This window comes from Sebastes fasciatus, chromosome 2, assembly GCF_043250625.1.
Source record: "Sebastes fasciatus isolate fSebFas1 chromosome 2, fSebFas1.pri, whole genome shotgun sequence".
Taxonomy (NCBI): domain Eukaryota; kingdom Metazoa; phylum Chordata; class Actinopteri; order Perciformes; family Sebastidae; genus Sebastes; species Sebastes fasciatus.
The window spans coordinates 33,868,461-33,884,396 of record NC_133796.1 but is presented as its reverse complement, the minus strand read 5'-3'; the positions used below and the strand labels follow the sequence as shown (position 1 = coordinate 33,884,396).

Here is a 15,936-nt window from a genome sequence, read left to right as displayed (position 1 = left end):
ACCAGAGCGTGATTACTGCGTTCACAACCGCACCAGAGTTCGATTAAAACGGACTGAAAGTTGGCTTGTGAAAACGCCCTAGACGTAGTTGGAAAGGGTGCGTTTGTTTCACACAGGCTTCTTTCTACCTGTGAGGTGAAGTCGTGTTGCTGGAGCTGTCGTCCCTCCCTCAGATCCCAGGAGCGGACAGTGTTGTCGAGCCCTCCGGTCCACAGTTTGGTCCCGTCGTGGGAGATGTCGATACAGCTGGCTCCATCTGTGTGGCCCTGGAACTGCCTGGAAAACCACAAGACACCGAACATGAAGTTAAGAACAGAGGACAAAGCCTTCCCGCCTAACAATGAGTGAGTGTTAAGTTGGTGGCCAACTGTTTTATTCTTCAAACACAATGAGCTGTGTATTTAAGAATGCAGCAAACATCCAAAGTGAGTCAATTAAGTCTTTCAGTGTGTGCTTAAAGCGAAACCATATTGGTAAAAACACAAAGTACTGACCTAACGAGGGTCTGGTTATGGAGATCCCACACGGCGATGTTTCCATCCGAGCAGCAGGAGAAGCAGACCTTGGCGTCGGGGCTTATGGCCAGCGCGTAGCAGGCCGGAGCAGAGGAAGTGAGCTCGGCCTTTATGCGGGGCGTCTGTGAGGCCAGGTCCCAGATGGTCAACGTGCTGGCCTCGCCACCCACTATTAGGGTGCGGCCGTCAGGCAACAGCTTGCAGGAGCGGATATAATTGTCCCTGTTCTGGAAGAGAAACAAGTGTCATCACGATCTTGATGTAATTTATCTCTAAACATGTGAAACATACATCAGACGGCGCATACGAGTACTTCGAAAAAAGTCAAGCCCTTTGGGGGGAAAGCAAACCGAAGATCCCACAGACTTCAATACAATTTGATGTATGTTTGGATTGTAATTTTGACAAGTTCGTATGCATTCATCTCTTGTTATACAAACGATTATTTTTATACACGTCTAATAATTAATTAAATCTAATAATCGCGATCTTGCCTGAACCTGAGCGTTCGCGATACCTTAAAGAATTAAGGTTGATCGCTGCCATGTCCCTTCATCTTCCCACATCCAACACGGTGGCTGGATATTGCTTATCCAGACTTCTATACATATTTGATTGATTCATGTTCGGCTAAATGTTGTCAGTAAATAACCCACCTGTTAGTAGCCAACTGTTTGATCTATAGGCTGAGATTTAGTTGGAGACGACGGTCTGATGCTGCTATAACGTTAATGTATGACTGTATCACTGCAGCAGCCTCACACTCAAGCTAATGTTAGCTAGCCATGCTAGTCACTGTCACCAGCATCATTTATCCATTTACCACACAGTGAATATTCACGTATCATATGTGCCTCAGATCTCATTGTGAAAGCCTCGGTTAACAACAGCTTTTCATCATTTTCTCTCCTGTGACAGCGAGTTTCTTTCCCCAAAACGGAAGCGCAGGCTCGGTGATGACGCAATGCTGGTCTGGTCTAAAGCTTGAAGACATAAAGCCGCTCTATTATATATTTTTTAGGACACGGCAGGGAAAAAAAATCAGATCAGCGTTTTTGGATTTATTGTTGGTGCAACCAACTACACAGCAACTCTTCAGCATGGCGTTGTTACTATTACCAGTTTGTTTAAAGTTGGGAGACATGTTTCAACTTCTCCTCTTTATGCTGTTACCGTCTATGAGGGACGCGGGATTGTTTCCCCCCTAAAGAGGGCGTTGTAATGAGAGCCTACTCTGGATGACGTATTGCCGGTCTGACGTATCTACGACAAGGTTGAGGTTAAGAACAAACTCAATTACAATTCTGTTGAGCAAAAAGAGATTAGCGGCCTACATCAGTGTGTCCACATCAAGACCATCTCTACTTAAACTCCAGAGGAGCTTTTCTTTGACAAGTTTCAGGCTGCTGCTGTCTCTTTTTCGTGTTATAGTGAAGATGTGGACGTCAGCTTTAACAAGAGAAACAGGGAGAGAGCGGGGCTGCAGCTGTTGGCCAGGCTCCAAGAGAGCAGGAAGACAGATCAATAGGACTGTGGAAGCTCTTGGTCGGATTAAAACAGCACCCCGATGGCTTTATAAGACCCAATTGCACTCTGGACGCACCTTAAGGGTGTTGGAGGCCATATGAGTTGAACGGCGTGAAGCCACAGTATCAAAATGAGAAATGGGAGGCAGTTGGGAGGAAGTAATGAGCTGGGTAATGGCAGACAGGGTCAGCCAATCAGAACATCATTACTCAGCAGGCTTTTTTCTCACCAAGGATTATTTCAGCACAGCAGTGAGACACTTTGCTGAATTATTCACATCTCTATCTGTTGGGATCTGGGGGGAAAGCTACAGCGGGATGTGGAGTCAGGCTACATTTGATGCTCAAGAAAATCTTAATGAAGGAGGCCGATTGCAGAGACCTCATGAAACGAGTACATTATGTTTCTGTTCTGGTCGGACGCCTTTGAAACATCCACATTAATAACACAGATCTGAAACTCTTGAACAAACATTTCCTTGTTAAAAAAAAAAGAAATAGTTACCAGGCAGTCGAGTTGGGACACTGGGCTCTTGCTGCCTGGTTGGCTGATGTCCCAGATCTTGACACAACCCTTGCCGCCGGTGTAGACGTGACGTGTGGGGTTGCTGATGGTGACAGCGCACACCACTTCCCCGTGGCTCAGTGTGTTGATCTGGCGAGCGTGGCGCGGGATGCCCGGGCCTATCAGTGCATCTGGAGGGAAGGGTACGGGCTGCATCTGACCATCTGCACTCACGTGAAAAGAATAAGCTCTGCGGGGGATAAAGGAAGGGAACGATGGTCAGTTTGAGCCTAGATATACATGCTATCTTTTTTGTAATGACTTAATTAATTTACTATAATAGCGTTAAAGCCGAAATCGATTTTTTTTGTTATTGTGGCTAAATAAATGTACTTAATGGTGCTGTTAGATTACTGCTACACCGCCCCGTTAATAGGCAGTGAAAATGTAGTTTTTGAAAGGCTAAACCCCAACAAATCTAGATTGAAGCAGAAAAATTCATATTCATATAATAATTCAATAGAATAATACTAATAATATCAGTAGCCTATAGCCTGCTTTATCTGCAATTGTGCACAAATACCGGGTTTAAACAGAATGTGGCCTACTAAGTAGCAAAGAAATATGCCTTTTTAAATAGTTTTATATACATAGCTTTTGATACCTTCGATTATTTATCACCGAGGCTTCGAAGTCCAAAAAATGGTATTCTGAACAGCCCTAGTTATGATTCTAGTTATACATGAGCAAATCTCATTTTGACAACCTAAGAGCAGACAAATCCTGGCGCCCCCCCTGTGATCTTTTGCGCCGAACCCCAGGCTGGGAACCGCTGTGCTATCTGTTATATAGCTAAATCCCAAAGTCCAGATACTCACGGTTTTCCTCCAGAAATGGACGTGAGGCTGGCTGGCAGGCCTGGAGCTCTCATGTGAGGATGAGGGTCAAACCCCGCCTGCATAAGGAAGAAAAGCCAAGCGTTAACAAACAACCGATAACCTGCAAAGATAAATTAGACTAAGCTAATATTCAAATTAAAAACCATGCCTCACTTTATCTGCTAACGCCCTGAGGAACTCTCGTACCATCGTTTCCAGGCAAATCCCTTGAAAGGCGCAGATTCAGCTTCATTGCATACAGAGAAGCTTTACACAAGGCTACAACATCCCACTTGCTAATGCTAATGAAAGCCTGGGAGATTTTCAAACACGGGGAGGCATTTTTTTTAAAAAGCCTTTAGAATGCTAACTAACTAACATCAAAGTAAAGGAGCTAGGCCGTCTTTGTACTTTCTCATTATGTACACACAACAAGCTGCAGCCAGCAGAGCAGAAATATTCACAATGAGTTATGGAAATAATGCTTAAGTTTCTCAAAGTCATTTTGCAAACAGATTCTACAACCTACAGCCGTGGAGGATAATTCATACAGACGCTGGTGAGGCCTTGCTGTGTCAAACTGATGGAATATATGAATGAATTAGAGCTGTCCATAATTAACCGTTTAATCGTTAACTGACATTAAGCATTTTAACCGATAAACGCTATCGGTTAAAAGAAATGTTAATAATGAATTCAAAAGCTGAGCAGCTCAGAGGGGCGGCTCGTCTCTTTAAGGAGAATAGCTGGTCCATCTTAAGAGGCGGAGCCGGAGTTGCAGGATACAGGAAGACGGCTCCGGTCTCTGGCTCGCTTGAGCGGAGCGGAGGAGTTGTAGTTTCTTAGCATTTATTCAGCGACAAATAAACTGTACACACTGCTACAGCTACGTTGACATCTATAACGCCACCAACAACCCCACACTCACCGCCAACACACACACATGGTCTGTTAGAAACTCGCTAAAGTTACGTGCAGCGTCGTAGCTGCCAAATTAACGCTCCCGGACAGGTGAACTGGGGACTTCCATCAATGAATATCTGTTGTGCTCCTGTAGCTGGTACGAGGCACAAATCTTGTCGGTTAATGGATAATCATCGGTTAACGAGGGTCGGTTATCGGTTAAGAACATTTTTCAAAATGAACATCCCTAGAATGAATATATGTGAAGAAGAGGAGCTTCGTTCAGTCATTGGATTCATTAATTATATATATAAACTGGAAAAACAAAGTTCGGAAACTTGTGTTTGGTCGATTATTTCTCTGTTGTTACAATGCTAATTGGCATTGTATTTTACATCGTTGGAAAGCCTGTTTATTTACCTTCGCAATGAGTTCCAACTTGTAAGGATCATGCATTTGTGGGATGAGCAGCACAGCTGATTATGTGGGTAGCGCCCAAGAAAAATTTGCCAAAATGCTCCGTCAATGGTAAACAGTGTATTCTCATAAGGCTACCAGGAAGCCTGCAATGACTGCCCTTCACCGTCAGGCCCGTTTGCGCTGGTGTCGACAACACAGACAATGGAACCTGAACATGTGGGGGAATGTCATGTTCAGTGATGAGTCCAGGTTCTGTCTGCCAAAGTTGGATGGCAGGGTGAAAGTATGGAGACGACGCAGAGAACGCTATGCTGATTGTTGCACCGATCGAGTAACAGCTTACAAGTTGGACTTCATTGCGAAGGTAAATTAACAGGCTTTCCAACGATGTAAAATACAATGACAATTAGCATTGTAACAACAGAGAAATAATCGACCAAACACAAGTTTCCGAACTTTGTTTTTCCAGTTTTTATATATATATATATAAAGCTGCTGCTTTATATATATATATATATATATATATATATATATATAGAAGCTGGAATACTTACAATTGGTGAGCGTCCGTAGGCGGCAGCAGCTGCCGCACTCATCTGTGGTGAAATGAGACCCGGGTAGACGCCTGGGCTGGTCAGGGATCCATTCATCTCATGATGACCCATCATCGCAAACGGGGAGGCGTAGGAACCCGCGATGGACAGAGGTGTACGCAGAGCTGGGGCAGCTAGAGAAGAGAGAAGAGCAATTCAAAGGTACAGTTTGTAGGATTTGGTGGCATCCAGTGGTGTGGTTGCAGATTGCAACCAACCGAGTACCCCTCCGCTCACTCCTCCCTTTCCAAGACTGCGGTAACGTGAGCTGCCGAGAGCAAAACCGTGGTAACGCCGTTCACCTCGTTCAGAGGCCATCCATACCATAACAACACTACTTTAGGAGCAACGGAAGATAGACGGCGGCTGGTGGAACCGCAGTTTTGCATTCGGCGGCTCACGTTACCGCAGTTTCACAAACTAACGGAGAACTACGCTGGCCTTCAGGTAATGTAAAAACATGAAAGACTTTCTCTAGAGCCAGTGTTTGGTTTAAGCAACATGGTGGACTCTGTGAAGAGGACCTGCTCCCTATGTAGATATGGAGGGCTCATTCTAAGCTAACAAAAACAACGATTCTTAGTTTCAAGTGATTATACACTAATGAAAACATAGTTATGAGTATTATATTCCATTTCTGCTAATAGATCCCCCGAAATGCTACACACTGTTCCTTTAATAGATTTATAAAAACTCTGAAGACGGAAGAGACAATAATTAACATTTGGAAACTATGGTTCATTACAGATTGTGTGATATGATCGAAAGCTCCAGAACAACTACTAATGGATCTATTGCTTCCAAGGTCAAGAGTGAACTTTCAATCTCAAGATTATTTTATCATTAATTCATCTGCAGATTACTTTCTTGATTAATTGTCTGGTCTATCAAATGTCACAAGATAGTGAAAAATGGCCATCATAAGTTCCTAAAGCCCAATTTGATGTCATTAAAATGCTTATTTTGTCTGACCAGCATTCCAAAACCTAAAAATAATCTGATTATCATCACATAAGAAGAAGAAAAGCACATGGTGTGCATTTTTGGAGGAGCGGAATTCCATTTTAAGTAATTTTTTCAAGCAAATATACTAGGCTGTCAATCGATTAAAATATTTAATCGCGATTAATCGCATGATTGTCCATGACTAATCATGATTAATCGCATATTAATCACACAGTTTTTATCTGTTCCAAATGTACCTTAAAGGGAGATTTTGTCAAGTATTTAATACTCTTATCAGCATGGGAGTGGGCAAATATGCTGCTTTATGCAAATATATGTATATATTTATTATTGGAAATCAGTTAAATCCAGAAACCCTCACAGGTACTGCATTTAGCATAAACAATATGCTCAAATCATAACATGGCAAACTGAAACCCAACAGGCAACAACAGCTGTCAGTGTGTCAGTGTGCTGACTTGACTATGACTTGCCCCAAACTGCATGTGATTATCATAAAGTGTCATGTCTGTAAAGGGGAGACTCGTGGGTACCCATAGAACCCATTTTCAGTCAAATATCTTGAGGTCAGAGGTCAAGGGACCTCTCTGAAAATGACCATGCCAGTTTTTCCTCGCCAAAATTTAGCGCAAGTTTGGAGCGTTATTTAGCCTCCTTTGTGACCAGCTAGTATGACATTGGTATCAATGGATTCCTTAAGTTTTCTAGTTTCAAATACCAGTATCTTCACTCTAGCCTTAAAACTGAGCCCGCTACAACCTAAACATTGCAAGTTGCGTTAAAGAAATTAGTGACGTCAAAAAGAATTTGCATTAACAGTGACTGGCTTCAATTCTAAATGAGTGTGACAGTGAAGGTGTTTACGTACCCAGTGCCTCCATGCCGGGTGGTTTGCCCATTGTAAGAGGCCGTAGTCCTGGAGTGGTGCTGGTTCCTGGTGTCGGCGCCTCGTTCCTCGGTGTAGGTGTGTTGGACTTCAGGCTCGGTGTGGACGACTTGTCATTCTAAAACAGAGATACTCTTTAACCTCAGGGTGAAACCTTATCTTGTATCCGCTTACTGAAAGTTGTGAGTTCACTTACTCTCACTCTCAGCCACACACACACACACACGAAAATGAAAAAAGAAATCCCCAAGTGAGTCAAAAATACCCCCACTAGCAGAGAAATCCAGAGTGACAATCTGAGTGGACGGCTCAAGGTAATCCAATCTAACACTGACACTTCATTACAGCCACGGAGTGTGTGTGTGTGTGTGTGTGTGTGTGTGTGCGTGCGTGCGTGCGCGGTGGGGGTAGGGGAATAAACCTTTGCTTAGAAGTCAAGCTTGTTAAAAGCGGCTAGACAAACAAGATGGTGGCCCAAACACTTCTCTCATAATTAATCCATCTCTTTCTTCCTTAGCAGACGGAGTTAGAGGAGTGGGGCGGTTTAGCCTGGTGACACACACTAATGAGGGATGGAGAGAAGCTGGGTGTCATGGGAGGTGGAGGGTAGTGATGTGGACTATAAATCTATCCTAATCCTCAGTGAAATGGTTTATGTAAAACCGATGCATGAGGAGTTTTAGCCTGGTTAGTTAGAGCTTCAGTATTAGAGAAAAGAGGGAGACAGCAGCTCCCTCGCTGCGGTGTCTCTGGGTTATTTACGGCCTCAGGCCGAGGAAGAAATGACCATTTATTGGGTAAGCCATAAAGGAGATTGAGAGGAGTGTGCCACAGGGTTTGATTTCCTGAGAGTGCATCTCTGCCCCTTCAAGCCCCTCGTAGCAGCCAACTGCTAAGCCTCCTGCGTATTAGTCCTTCACACAGACACCCACTTCACTTGACAAATGCCCTTTAGTCTGTCAGTTCACCCTCCACTGTAACTGCCTTATTTCATCTCCTCTCTAGTCTTTCAGTGTGTCACTCACATGGGCGTGGTCCTTTATTTTGGAGGACGGCGTGCTGCCCGAGGAGGCGACGGAGGCGGGGCTGTTGGGGGCAGCATCCTTCTTCAGGACTCGTGATTTATCCAGGCCGTTTTCTGGAGGAGAGTGGGCGGGGCTGACTCGAGGGGTGGCTGGATCCTACACAGTTAAACGAGACAGACAGAGAGCGAGACTGAGCAAACAGACCGGAGGAAAGCCACTGGCATGTACATGTAGGTCAAACAAACTGGGGCCTCATGTGCAAACACAGATAAATATACTTGTGCGTGCTCGTACTCTCCCTCACACACATACACACACTTTTCATTCACCTGTCACTCCCTTTCCTCTTTGTATTCTTTGTATTACTTTCTGCATGAATGGCAAAAGAAATACAGCAAGTAAAGCACACACAACCAATATTATGACAGACTTTTTGGCAACGCTGTGAAAGGTGTTGAGGCTTCTACAGACAAATGACAAAAGAGCGCTGTGTTTGGTTTCTGTGTAGCGTTGAGGAATGTGGCGGAGTAGCTCAGTTCAAACGCAGTCTTACCTCGTTGGAAACATCCACCACCAGGTCGTCACTTTTGTCTCCGTCACTGTCCTGAAACCAAAGAGAGACAGGCGTTACATTACTGGGAGACCACTAACCGTACAGTGAGCGTAAACCAGTACAGTCACAACATCAAAGACCAGATTTATGGACTTTGTAACCAGTTTTTTGGCATGTATTTATAATTTGCTTAAGATGCTGTGTATACATATGAAATGAGATTATGAAACGCTGTATTTTACAGTTCCATTATTTCCTATTAATTACAATTTCTTGAAATCTTCCTGGAAAGAACTGTGCAACTGGCACTGGTCTGCATGTGTGCTGCAGAGCCAGTTGAGAGTCGGTAAAGTTTCACTTTGGGCGCATTACGTGATCAGGTATTATCAATCCACTTAACGAGGACGGCTTCAACCACAGGTGCTTTTCCCCGTAAGCATTTGTTTTTTAGTTTTTCCGTCATGATATCAATGTGCATGCAGCTTCAGGTATCCAGCTGGAAAGCAGCTGGTCTGTAAGGTAAAGTATCATGGGAGTAAAGTAATAAAACAACAAAAATTTAATTCGATGTATGAATGATGTATGAAAAGACCCAAAATGAACAATATAAGCGGACTTCTTGATTACAATAAGCAAATAATTTAAACAGCGTTTGTACAGGAATGAGTCTGTCCCAAGCTTTTTGATCCATATAAGCGGTTGTTCACTTTAACCATGATCACTTTAAGCGGTTTCCACTGTATAGGGAAAATGGAGACACGGTTCTGTTCTCAGTTTTTGATATCCAGAGGAATTTCTCTGAAAGAACGGGTCCCTTTGACCCCAAGTACATTCATATTCATTAATTATAGTAAACTATATTCTTCATGTATGTTGAATTGTATACTCACCTGTTGACACCAGCTGACATGCTGTGCACTGACTAAAAGACTCGAGGATGCGCTAGCTCAGCATTTAATTGGAATTAATTAATTGGAAATGTACCAATTGAACACTGTCTCTATTTTACCTTTAATTAGAGCCACATTACTGTACATTAGTCATTTTCAGGCACTTTCTAGGAACTTATTTACAGACTCATAAAATAAAGCACTACCAAAACTGTGGTGGTTGTACAATGAAACAACAGATAATAAACTAGTTTTCCTGCTATATTTTAGTATGTTTACACTTAACTAATGTCCTGAAGTTTAACATGTTTCAAAAATGGCCTACGATAGTAAACACAGAGTTAAAATATAAGCAGAAACAGGCTCAGGATCCAACCAACAGCTTGAGTAGGAGAGCTACAAACTCATTAACATTACAAACAATAAAAACAATAAACACTCACATATCGGCTCATGCTGTCTTTGTCGTCCACTTTGCGTTTCTTGGAGTCGAGGCTGTAATCTGAAGAGCCGCGGTGCTTCTCACTCGCCGCCCGCAGGCTGTCTGATGGCGACACCGAGTTATTCTGCCAACAACAACATGCAGCCAGACCACATCAGTTCCCTCTGAGTGTGTTACACCTTCGAGTCCTAGCATCCTCAAAATACTGTCCATTATCCCATAATGTACTGCACCACATACTGTAGGGATATGCTACGATATCCTATGAACACGACACACTGTGCATCCAGCAACACATAGTAGTTCTGCCAGTAAATGTCATCTTGCTCCATCTGAAGCCATCTCGAAATGATATGGAGTAACAAACGGTGAGACTCTTGCAAATAAATAACATTTAGTGCAAGATGTAAGTGTAGCCTAATGCCCTGCCAGCACATGCCCTTTAGTCAAGTGAAGTGTTTTGGGGCTTATATGCAGCAAGTGACAAACCCTCAGAAACCAGAAAAGCCAGAAACCAAATGGTGCGTTTAAGTCCAGGCATGGCTCTGGAGCCTTTTCTTTTGTCAGAGCAGTGACAATATTGACTGTAAAGCTAAAACACACAATGCTCCCGGACTGATTTGGGATAGAAGGTTAGAAGGTGCAGAGGAGGATTCTGGGACAGCTTAGCCCTGCTGCTGCTGCTGCCAAGGCAGCGGAGCAAGGAGGAAACAGACAAGGCAGCTGAGCAAACCCACAAAACGCCTCTGGAAGACAAAGGCATGAACTCGCAAGCAAGGTGATGCGTAGGACAGATTGAGGAGAGGTGGAAAGAAAATGTGAGGTGGGAGCAGAGTGCAGCATGGGATATCTAGTGGAATACATTAGGGGTGTCAAAGTTAACGCGATAATAATGTGTTAACGCAAATTTGTTTTAACGCCACTAATTTCTTTAACGCAACTTGTGATTTTCAGGTTGTAGCGGGCTCCGATTTAAAGCTAGAATGAAGATACTGGCATTATATGAAACTAGAAAAACTAAGAAATGCCATACTAGCGTGTCACAAAGGAGGCTAAATCACACTCCAAACTTGCACTAAAGTTTGAATCTCCCTTTAAGGTACATTTTGAACAGATAAAAAATTTGATTAATTTGCGATTAATCATTTTCAAATATGGACAATCATGTGGTTAATCGCGATTAAATATTTAATCGGTTGACAGCCCTAGTATATATATGCGACACACACACACACACACACACACACCTGACATCTAATCCTCTTGTAGACCCTCACAGTGACCAGGTCACAGACACGCCTGAAGCAACATTAACAATTCAAACCAAACACAGCTTACATTCCTGACTTTCTGTCTGTGACATGCAAGTACATGCAAATAAAAACAAAAATGACCAAAATACCTCACTGTGTGACTGTAAAACCCACGTTAATGACTGCTTGAGAGTCTGAGTGTGTGTGTGTGTGTGTGTGTGTGTGTGTGTGTGTGTGTGCGTGCGCTGTGGCAGGTCGGTGACTAAACAGCAGAAAATGACGGCAAAGTTCATGAAAATCAACCAGAATAAAAAGAGAGGAAGGAAAGAAAGAGGCCATTGAGGAAACCTGGACAAGAGTGCAACGTGAAAACACAAAGAGGGTGTTGCCAGCAGAGAAAAGAGCCATGAAAGAGGCAGAGTGAGAAAATAAGTAGAAGAAAAAAAAAAAAAGAGGAAGAAAGACAAGAGAGCAAAACAGGAAAAGAACTTGGCAAGCAATGAGAGCGTAGCAGTGTGGCAATGAGTTCTCCCCTCTAGTGGGAATGCCCGGACAGGCTGGCACTCTCTTAGAAGCTGCAAACGGGGTTTTTGTAGTCTGGGCACTGGTGTGGTGGGGTGGCACTGCCAAACAGGCCGACAGGCAAAGGGTGAGGGGGGGGGGGGGGGGGGGGGGGGAGACGAGCAATCCCTGAGGCCAGCCGACGCTGTCAGGCAGCTCAACAAATCCCTGCCTTCATCAGAAACAGACAGATATGGTGAAAGAGGGAGAAGGAAGATGTCTGACTTCTTGGCTGACGAGAGAAAGAAGAGCAGCAAAAAAAAAAGGGTAACAGCTCGACTTTAAAAAAAAGACCTCCTGAGCCGAGGAGAGTGGAGTGTGACGATAGAAAAACACTGACAGTTAATGGCACACTTTCTGCCAGTTCCACATCCCTCCTTCTCAGGTCAGAATATGGAAATTTGTTCAGCTACTGTTGTGGAAAAGAAAGCCACACAGAGAGTTTGAGTCTTGGCTTGGTGTGAAGATGCTGTCTGACAGACAAAAATCTCCTCCAGCATTACAGCCTGTCTGTGTATCTGAGCCTGTGACCTTTAAAGGATTGCTTAGACTCAATAACCCTGCAGTTGCCTCCAACTCTGGTATCAGATGACCTGAGACAACAGGACAGGAAGACTCTGGGTGGGTGTGTGTGCAGTGGAAAGGAGGGGGGGGGGGGGGGGGGGGGGGGGGGAGGTGGTGAGGAGATCAGGTAAGGCAGTATTGGCAGCCGCTCGTCAGCATACGAGATGGGGGAAGAGTTTGGGTTCCCTTCAGACATGAGTGGTCCCATTCAGGATGGCCAGTCAATGGGAACTCAATCTGGCCGGGCAGATCCAACAGAGCGTTACGCTCCAGCTAACTGAGAGCTTTAAGCCAGTCCAATAAACAAGGACTTTAACATGAGAAGGAGGAGAGAGATAGCGAGAGTCGAGGGGAGGAAGAAGAGGTGGAAAGGAGTAAATGAGTGAGATAAGAAGAAGAAGAGAGCAGAAAATAAAAAAGTATGCAAAAGGAAAAGGTAGATAAAAGGAGTCGAGTATTGGACACATGCAACCTCTAAAGTGGCGAGGGAAGAAGAGACGTCGAGTCAAAGTCGCTTTTAATTGTGCTGAAATTAAAGGAGGGCGCTGACTACTAATCCTCGCCCAGTGATTGGAGTCATTTTCCACCTGGATTAGATGGCACTGGCTTATTTGGCCAGACTTCATTATTTGATTTCAGTCACCCCCCTTGAGTACAAAAAATGTGTGTGCTCCTACACAGAGAGCACGAATTCCTATTGAACAGTGGGCTTAAGTCTACGTAAAGCACACCTAATCACCAAACACAGAGAGCCAGACACCGGCAAAGTCAAGAGACACACAGGAGATGGAGAGTCAACGTACCGTGCTCGACTCGCGTTCTTTCAGAGGATTGGCCAGAGGCGAGTGAAAAGATGAGGGGCCAGGAGAGAGACAAGCAAAACACAAATTAGTATGGGTGTCACCACGACTCAGCACGCCAATCAGATAACAGTTATACAATTATTATGCAGCTAAAAGGTTCCTCTCATGTCTGCAACTCTGCAGACTTCATTTCCAATGAGTTGCTCATTATAAAGGGTTTATACGTTGTAGCTAATTAATGCTTAATAAATAATTTACTGACACTTTATGAATCAGTTATAAGATGCTATTGAGGATCCGGACGGACTGATGGACTGTTTGACCTCTGACCTTCTGTAAAAGTGCTGTGAGACCTCTGGACCATATCCTTTTATTAATTATTTATTTACATTTACAACTGCAGACTTGATCAATTCCTTAAAAAATAACGTCAATGACTTTTATACATTTATAATTACAGATGATTTAAAAACTTCTCCTTTGGCTTATTAGAAAGCGAAACACACATGACTCTTAAATGATAACCGTATCAATAGCTGTGTTTCCATTCAATTGTCTAGCAAATTTTAAGCGAACTTTTGAAATGTTGCAAAAAAAGAAATGCCAATTAGGCACGCTTCCATCAACTGGTTTGGATCGAATAAACTCTGCTTGTTGGCTACAGCGTAGTTTGGTCAGAAGTTGGCGCTATAGGCTACGCAAGGCTGTAATCCGCCAGTAAACAGAGTAGAAGACGAAGAGGTCGTCTAGGCCATCTAACCATTTCTTTTGCCTGTTTTTAAAACATATTTATCCTCCACACTATTTGTATTTATTTCCTAATGTTAGTATTAACTAAACTTTTATTTTCATGTCAAAATATATCAGTGGTAAATAGGGCTGCACAATTTTGAAAAACAATTGCAATTATTTTGACAGATATAGCAATTGCAATATGATCTGTGATATTAGAGGGAACGATCATTTGTACATCATTATTTTCATTTTCATTGAAAAACATTATGGTCTGCTTTCTGCGGGAATCTTTACCAAACAAAGATGTTTTCTTAAGTCTGTAAAATATGATGTGTAGACCAGGACATCTCTGCAGCATGACTAATTTAAAGTGGTAATTTGACACATATTTTGCCTTTAACATATATTGCGCCTCCAACAGTTTGAATATTGCAGTAGCACATATTGTGATGTCAATGAAATTTCAATCAATTGTGCAGCCCTAGTGGTAAGGTCAAAAAATATATACTAAAACCTGTATAAATATTTCCTCCCACAGTACATAATACAATACAACAATTACATTTAAAATCATGTATTTCTATGATAAATATATCTGTCTGGTAGAAGCAATTCTTGGCCGGTACAATCACCCATCAGTACTAAAATGATGCAGGTAGTGTGTGTGTGTGTGTGTGTGTGTGTGTGTGTGTGTGTGTGTGCCTGTGTGTGTGTAGCAGGCTGTGCTCCTCACCTCGGTGCTCCAGGTCGTGGTGGTTCTTCTCATCCTTTACAGGCAGGTGAGCCTGGCTGCCAAGAGCGCCCAGAGCCAGCAGGCCGGAGCCAGCGCCCGTCACGGGGGGGATACCGGGCGGCTGCAGGCCCGAGGGGTGCGGGGGCAGCTGGACCGGGGGGCCGTGGGCCGCGTGAGAGAGGTGCTGAGCCTGAAGCTGCTGCTGCTGTAAACAAACCCAGAGAGACAAGACAGAGGACAAGTGGGTCGGCTGGGAAGTGAATCCATGAATGACCGCACTCTACTCATGCATTAGAGCTGGCTTTGACAACATTTAGTTCAAGGCCAAATCGTTTATGCATAATAGCAGACTGACAGCGACTGCCAACATGCTGATCCAGCTCATTCACTGTCTGAGGGGAAAAACAGATTCTGTTCACAGCTGTAGATGTACAGTATGGTTATCGTCTGGTTCAAAGTGTTAGTTAACTGAAACAGAATGCATTAATTACATTAATTATTACTTTATCTTTGGCTGTGCAGTATTATCCCAAAATAGACATGATGTTTTTCATCATGAGCAGTATGTCACATTTTAACAACTTAAACCACATTCTATCACATTAATTACTCAAAGAATCAGAGTGTGCTAAGACAGCGGAGCAAAGTAGGGCTGCAACTAACAATTACTTTCATCTGTCATGTATTTTTTGGATTAATCAGTTAGGGATGCATCGATACTGATATCGAACCGATACTGACTCATAAAGCTGGATCGGATATTGGTGACAATGGAGCCAATCTATTCAATTCAATTCTATGTTTATATACAATATACATTATATACTGGAATTTTAATTCCTGTTTTAATTTTTAACCAATTTGTTGGTGCAATAAAAAGGTTTACACCTGAATTGTATTCCTTATAATTTAATAAATTTTTACCAAGTTTCTGGTGAACGATTTATTATTTAAAAAAAAATTATTCCGTAAATGTATATCTATTAGGGCTGACCCGAATGCTTCAAAGCTTCGACCGTTGCTTCGAATATCTTCGAATATTTCTCAACGAAGCTTCGAAGCCCAAAAACTGGTATTTGGAACAGCCCTAATATCTATGTATTTATTGGTTACATTTAGTTTGACAAAGTCAGGAAAGCAGTGTTTAAGTCAAGCCTGATGTTGTCTTACACATAAAAGAATGAT

General features: G+C 43.1%; 1 protein-coding gene and 1 long non-coding RNA gene across 18 annotated transcripts in view; one reads left to right on the top strand and one right to left on the bottom strand.

Annotated features, from left to right (window-relative positions):
* The window catches only part of tle3b (TLE family member 3, transcriptional corepressor b), a 41,724-nt gene that overhangs the window by 5,234 nt on the left and 20,554 nt on the right, over positions 1–15,936 (bottom strand). For 7 of the 17 annotated variants that reach the window (XM_074621117.1, XM_074621122.1, XM_074621133.1 and 4 more), the window contains 11 exons: positions 14,753–14,956; positions 13,284–13,343; positions 10,104–10,226; positions 8,771–8,821; positions 8,218–8,373; positions 7,175–7,310; positions 5,302–5,474; positions 3,425–3,501; positions 2,547–2,796; positions 495–742; positions 129–276 (listed from right to left, as the gene is read on the bottom strand). In XM_074621117.1, coding sequence (XP_074477218.1) covers positions 129–276; positions 495–742; positions 2,547–2,796; positions 3,425–3,501; positions 5,302–5,474; positions 7,175–7,310; positions 8,218–8,373; positions 8,771–8,821; positions 10,104–10,226; positions 13,284–13,343; positions 14,753–14,956 — 1,626 coding nt within the window. Of the gene's footprint in view, positions 1–128; positions 277–494; positions 743–2,546; positions 2,797–3,424; positions 3,502–5,301; positions 5,475–7,174; positions 7,311–8,217; positions 8,374–8,770; positions 8,822–10,103; positions 10,227–13,283; positions 13,344–14,751; positions 14,957–15,936 lie in introns of all 17 variants that reach the window. The other 10 variants (XM_074621130.1, XM_074621132.1, XM_074621135.1 and 7 more) reach the window with 3 other exon arrangements.
* On the top strand, positions 215–8,810 carry LOC141759311 (uncharacterized). The gene is made up of 3 exons (XR_012592097.1): positions 215–344; positions 8,198–8,447; positions 8,726–8,810. It is a non-coding gene; the product is annotated as an uncharacterized LOC141759311 (long non-coding RNA).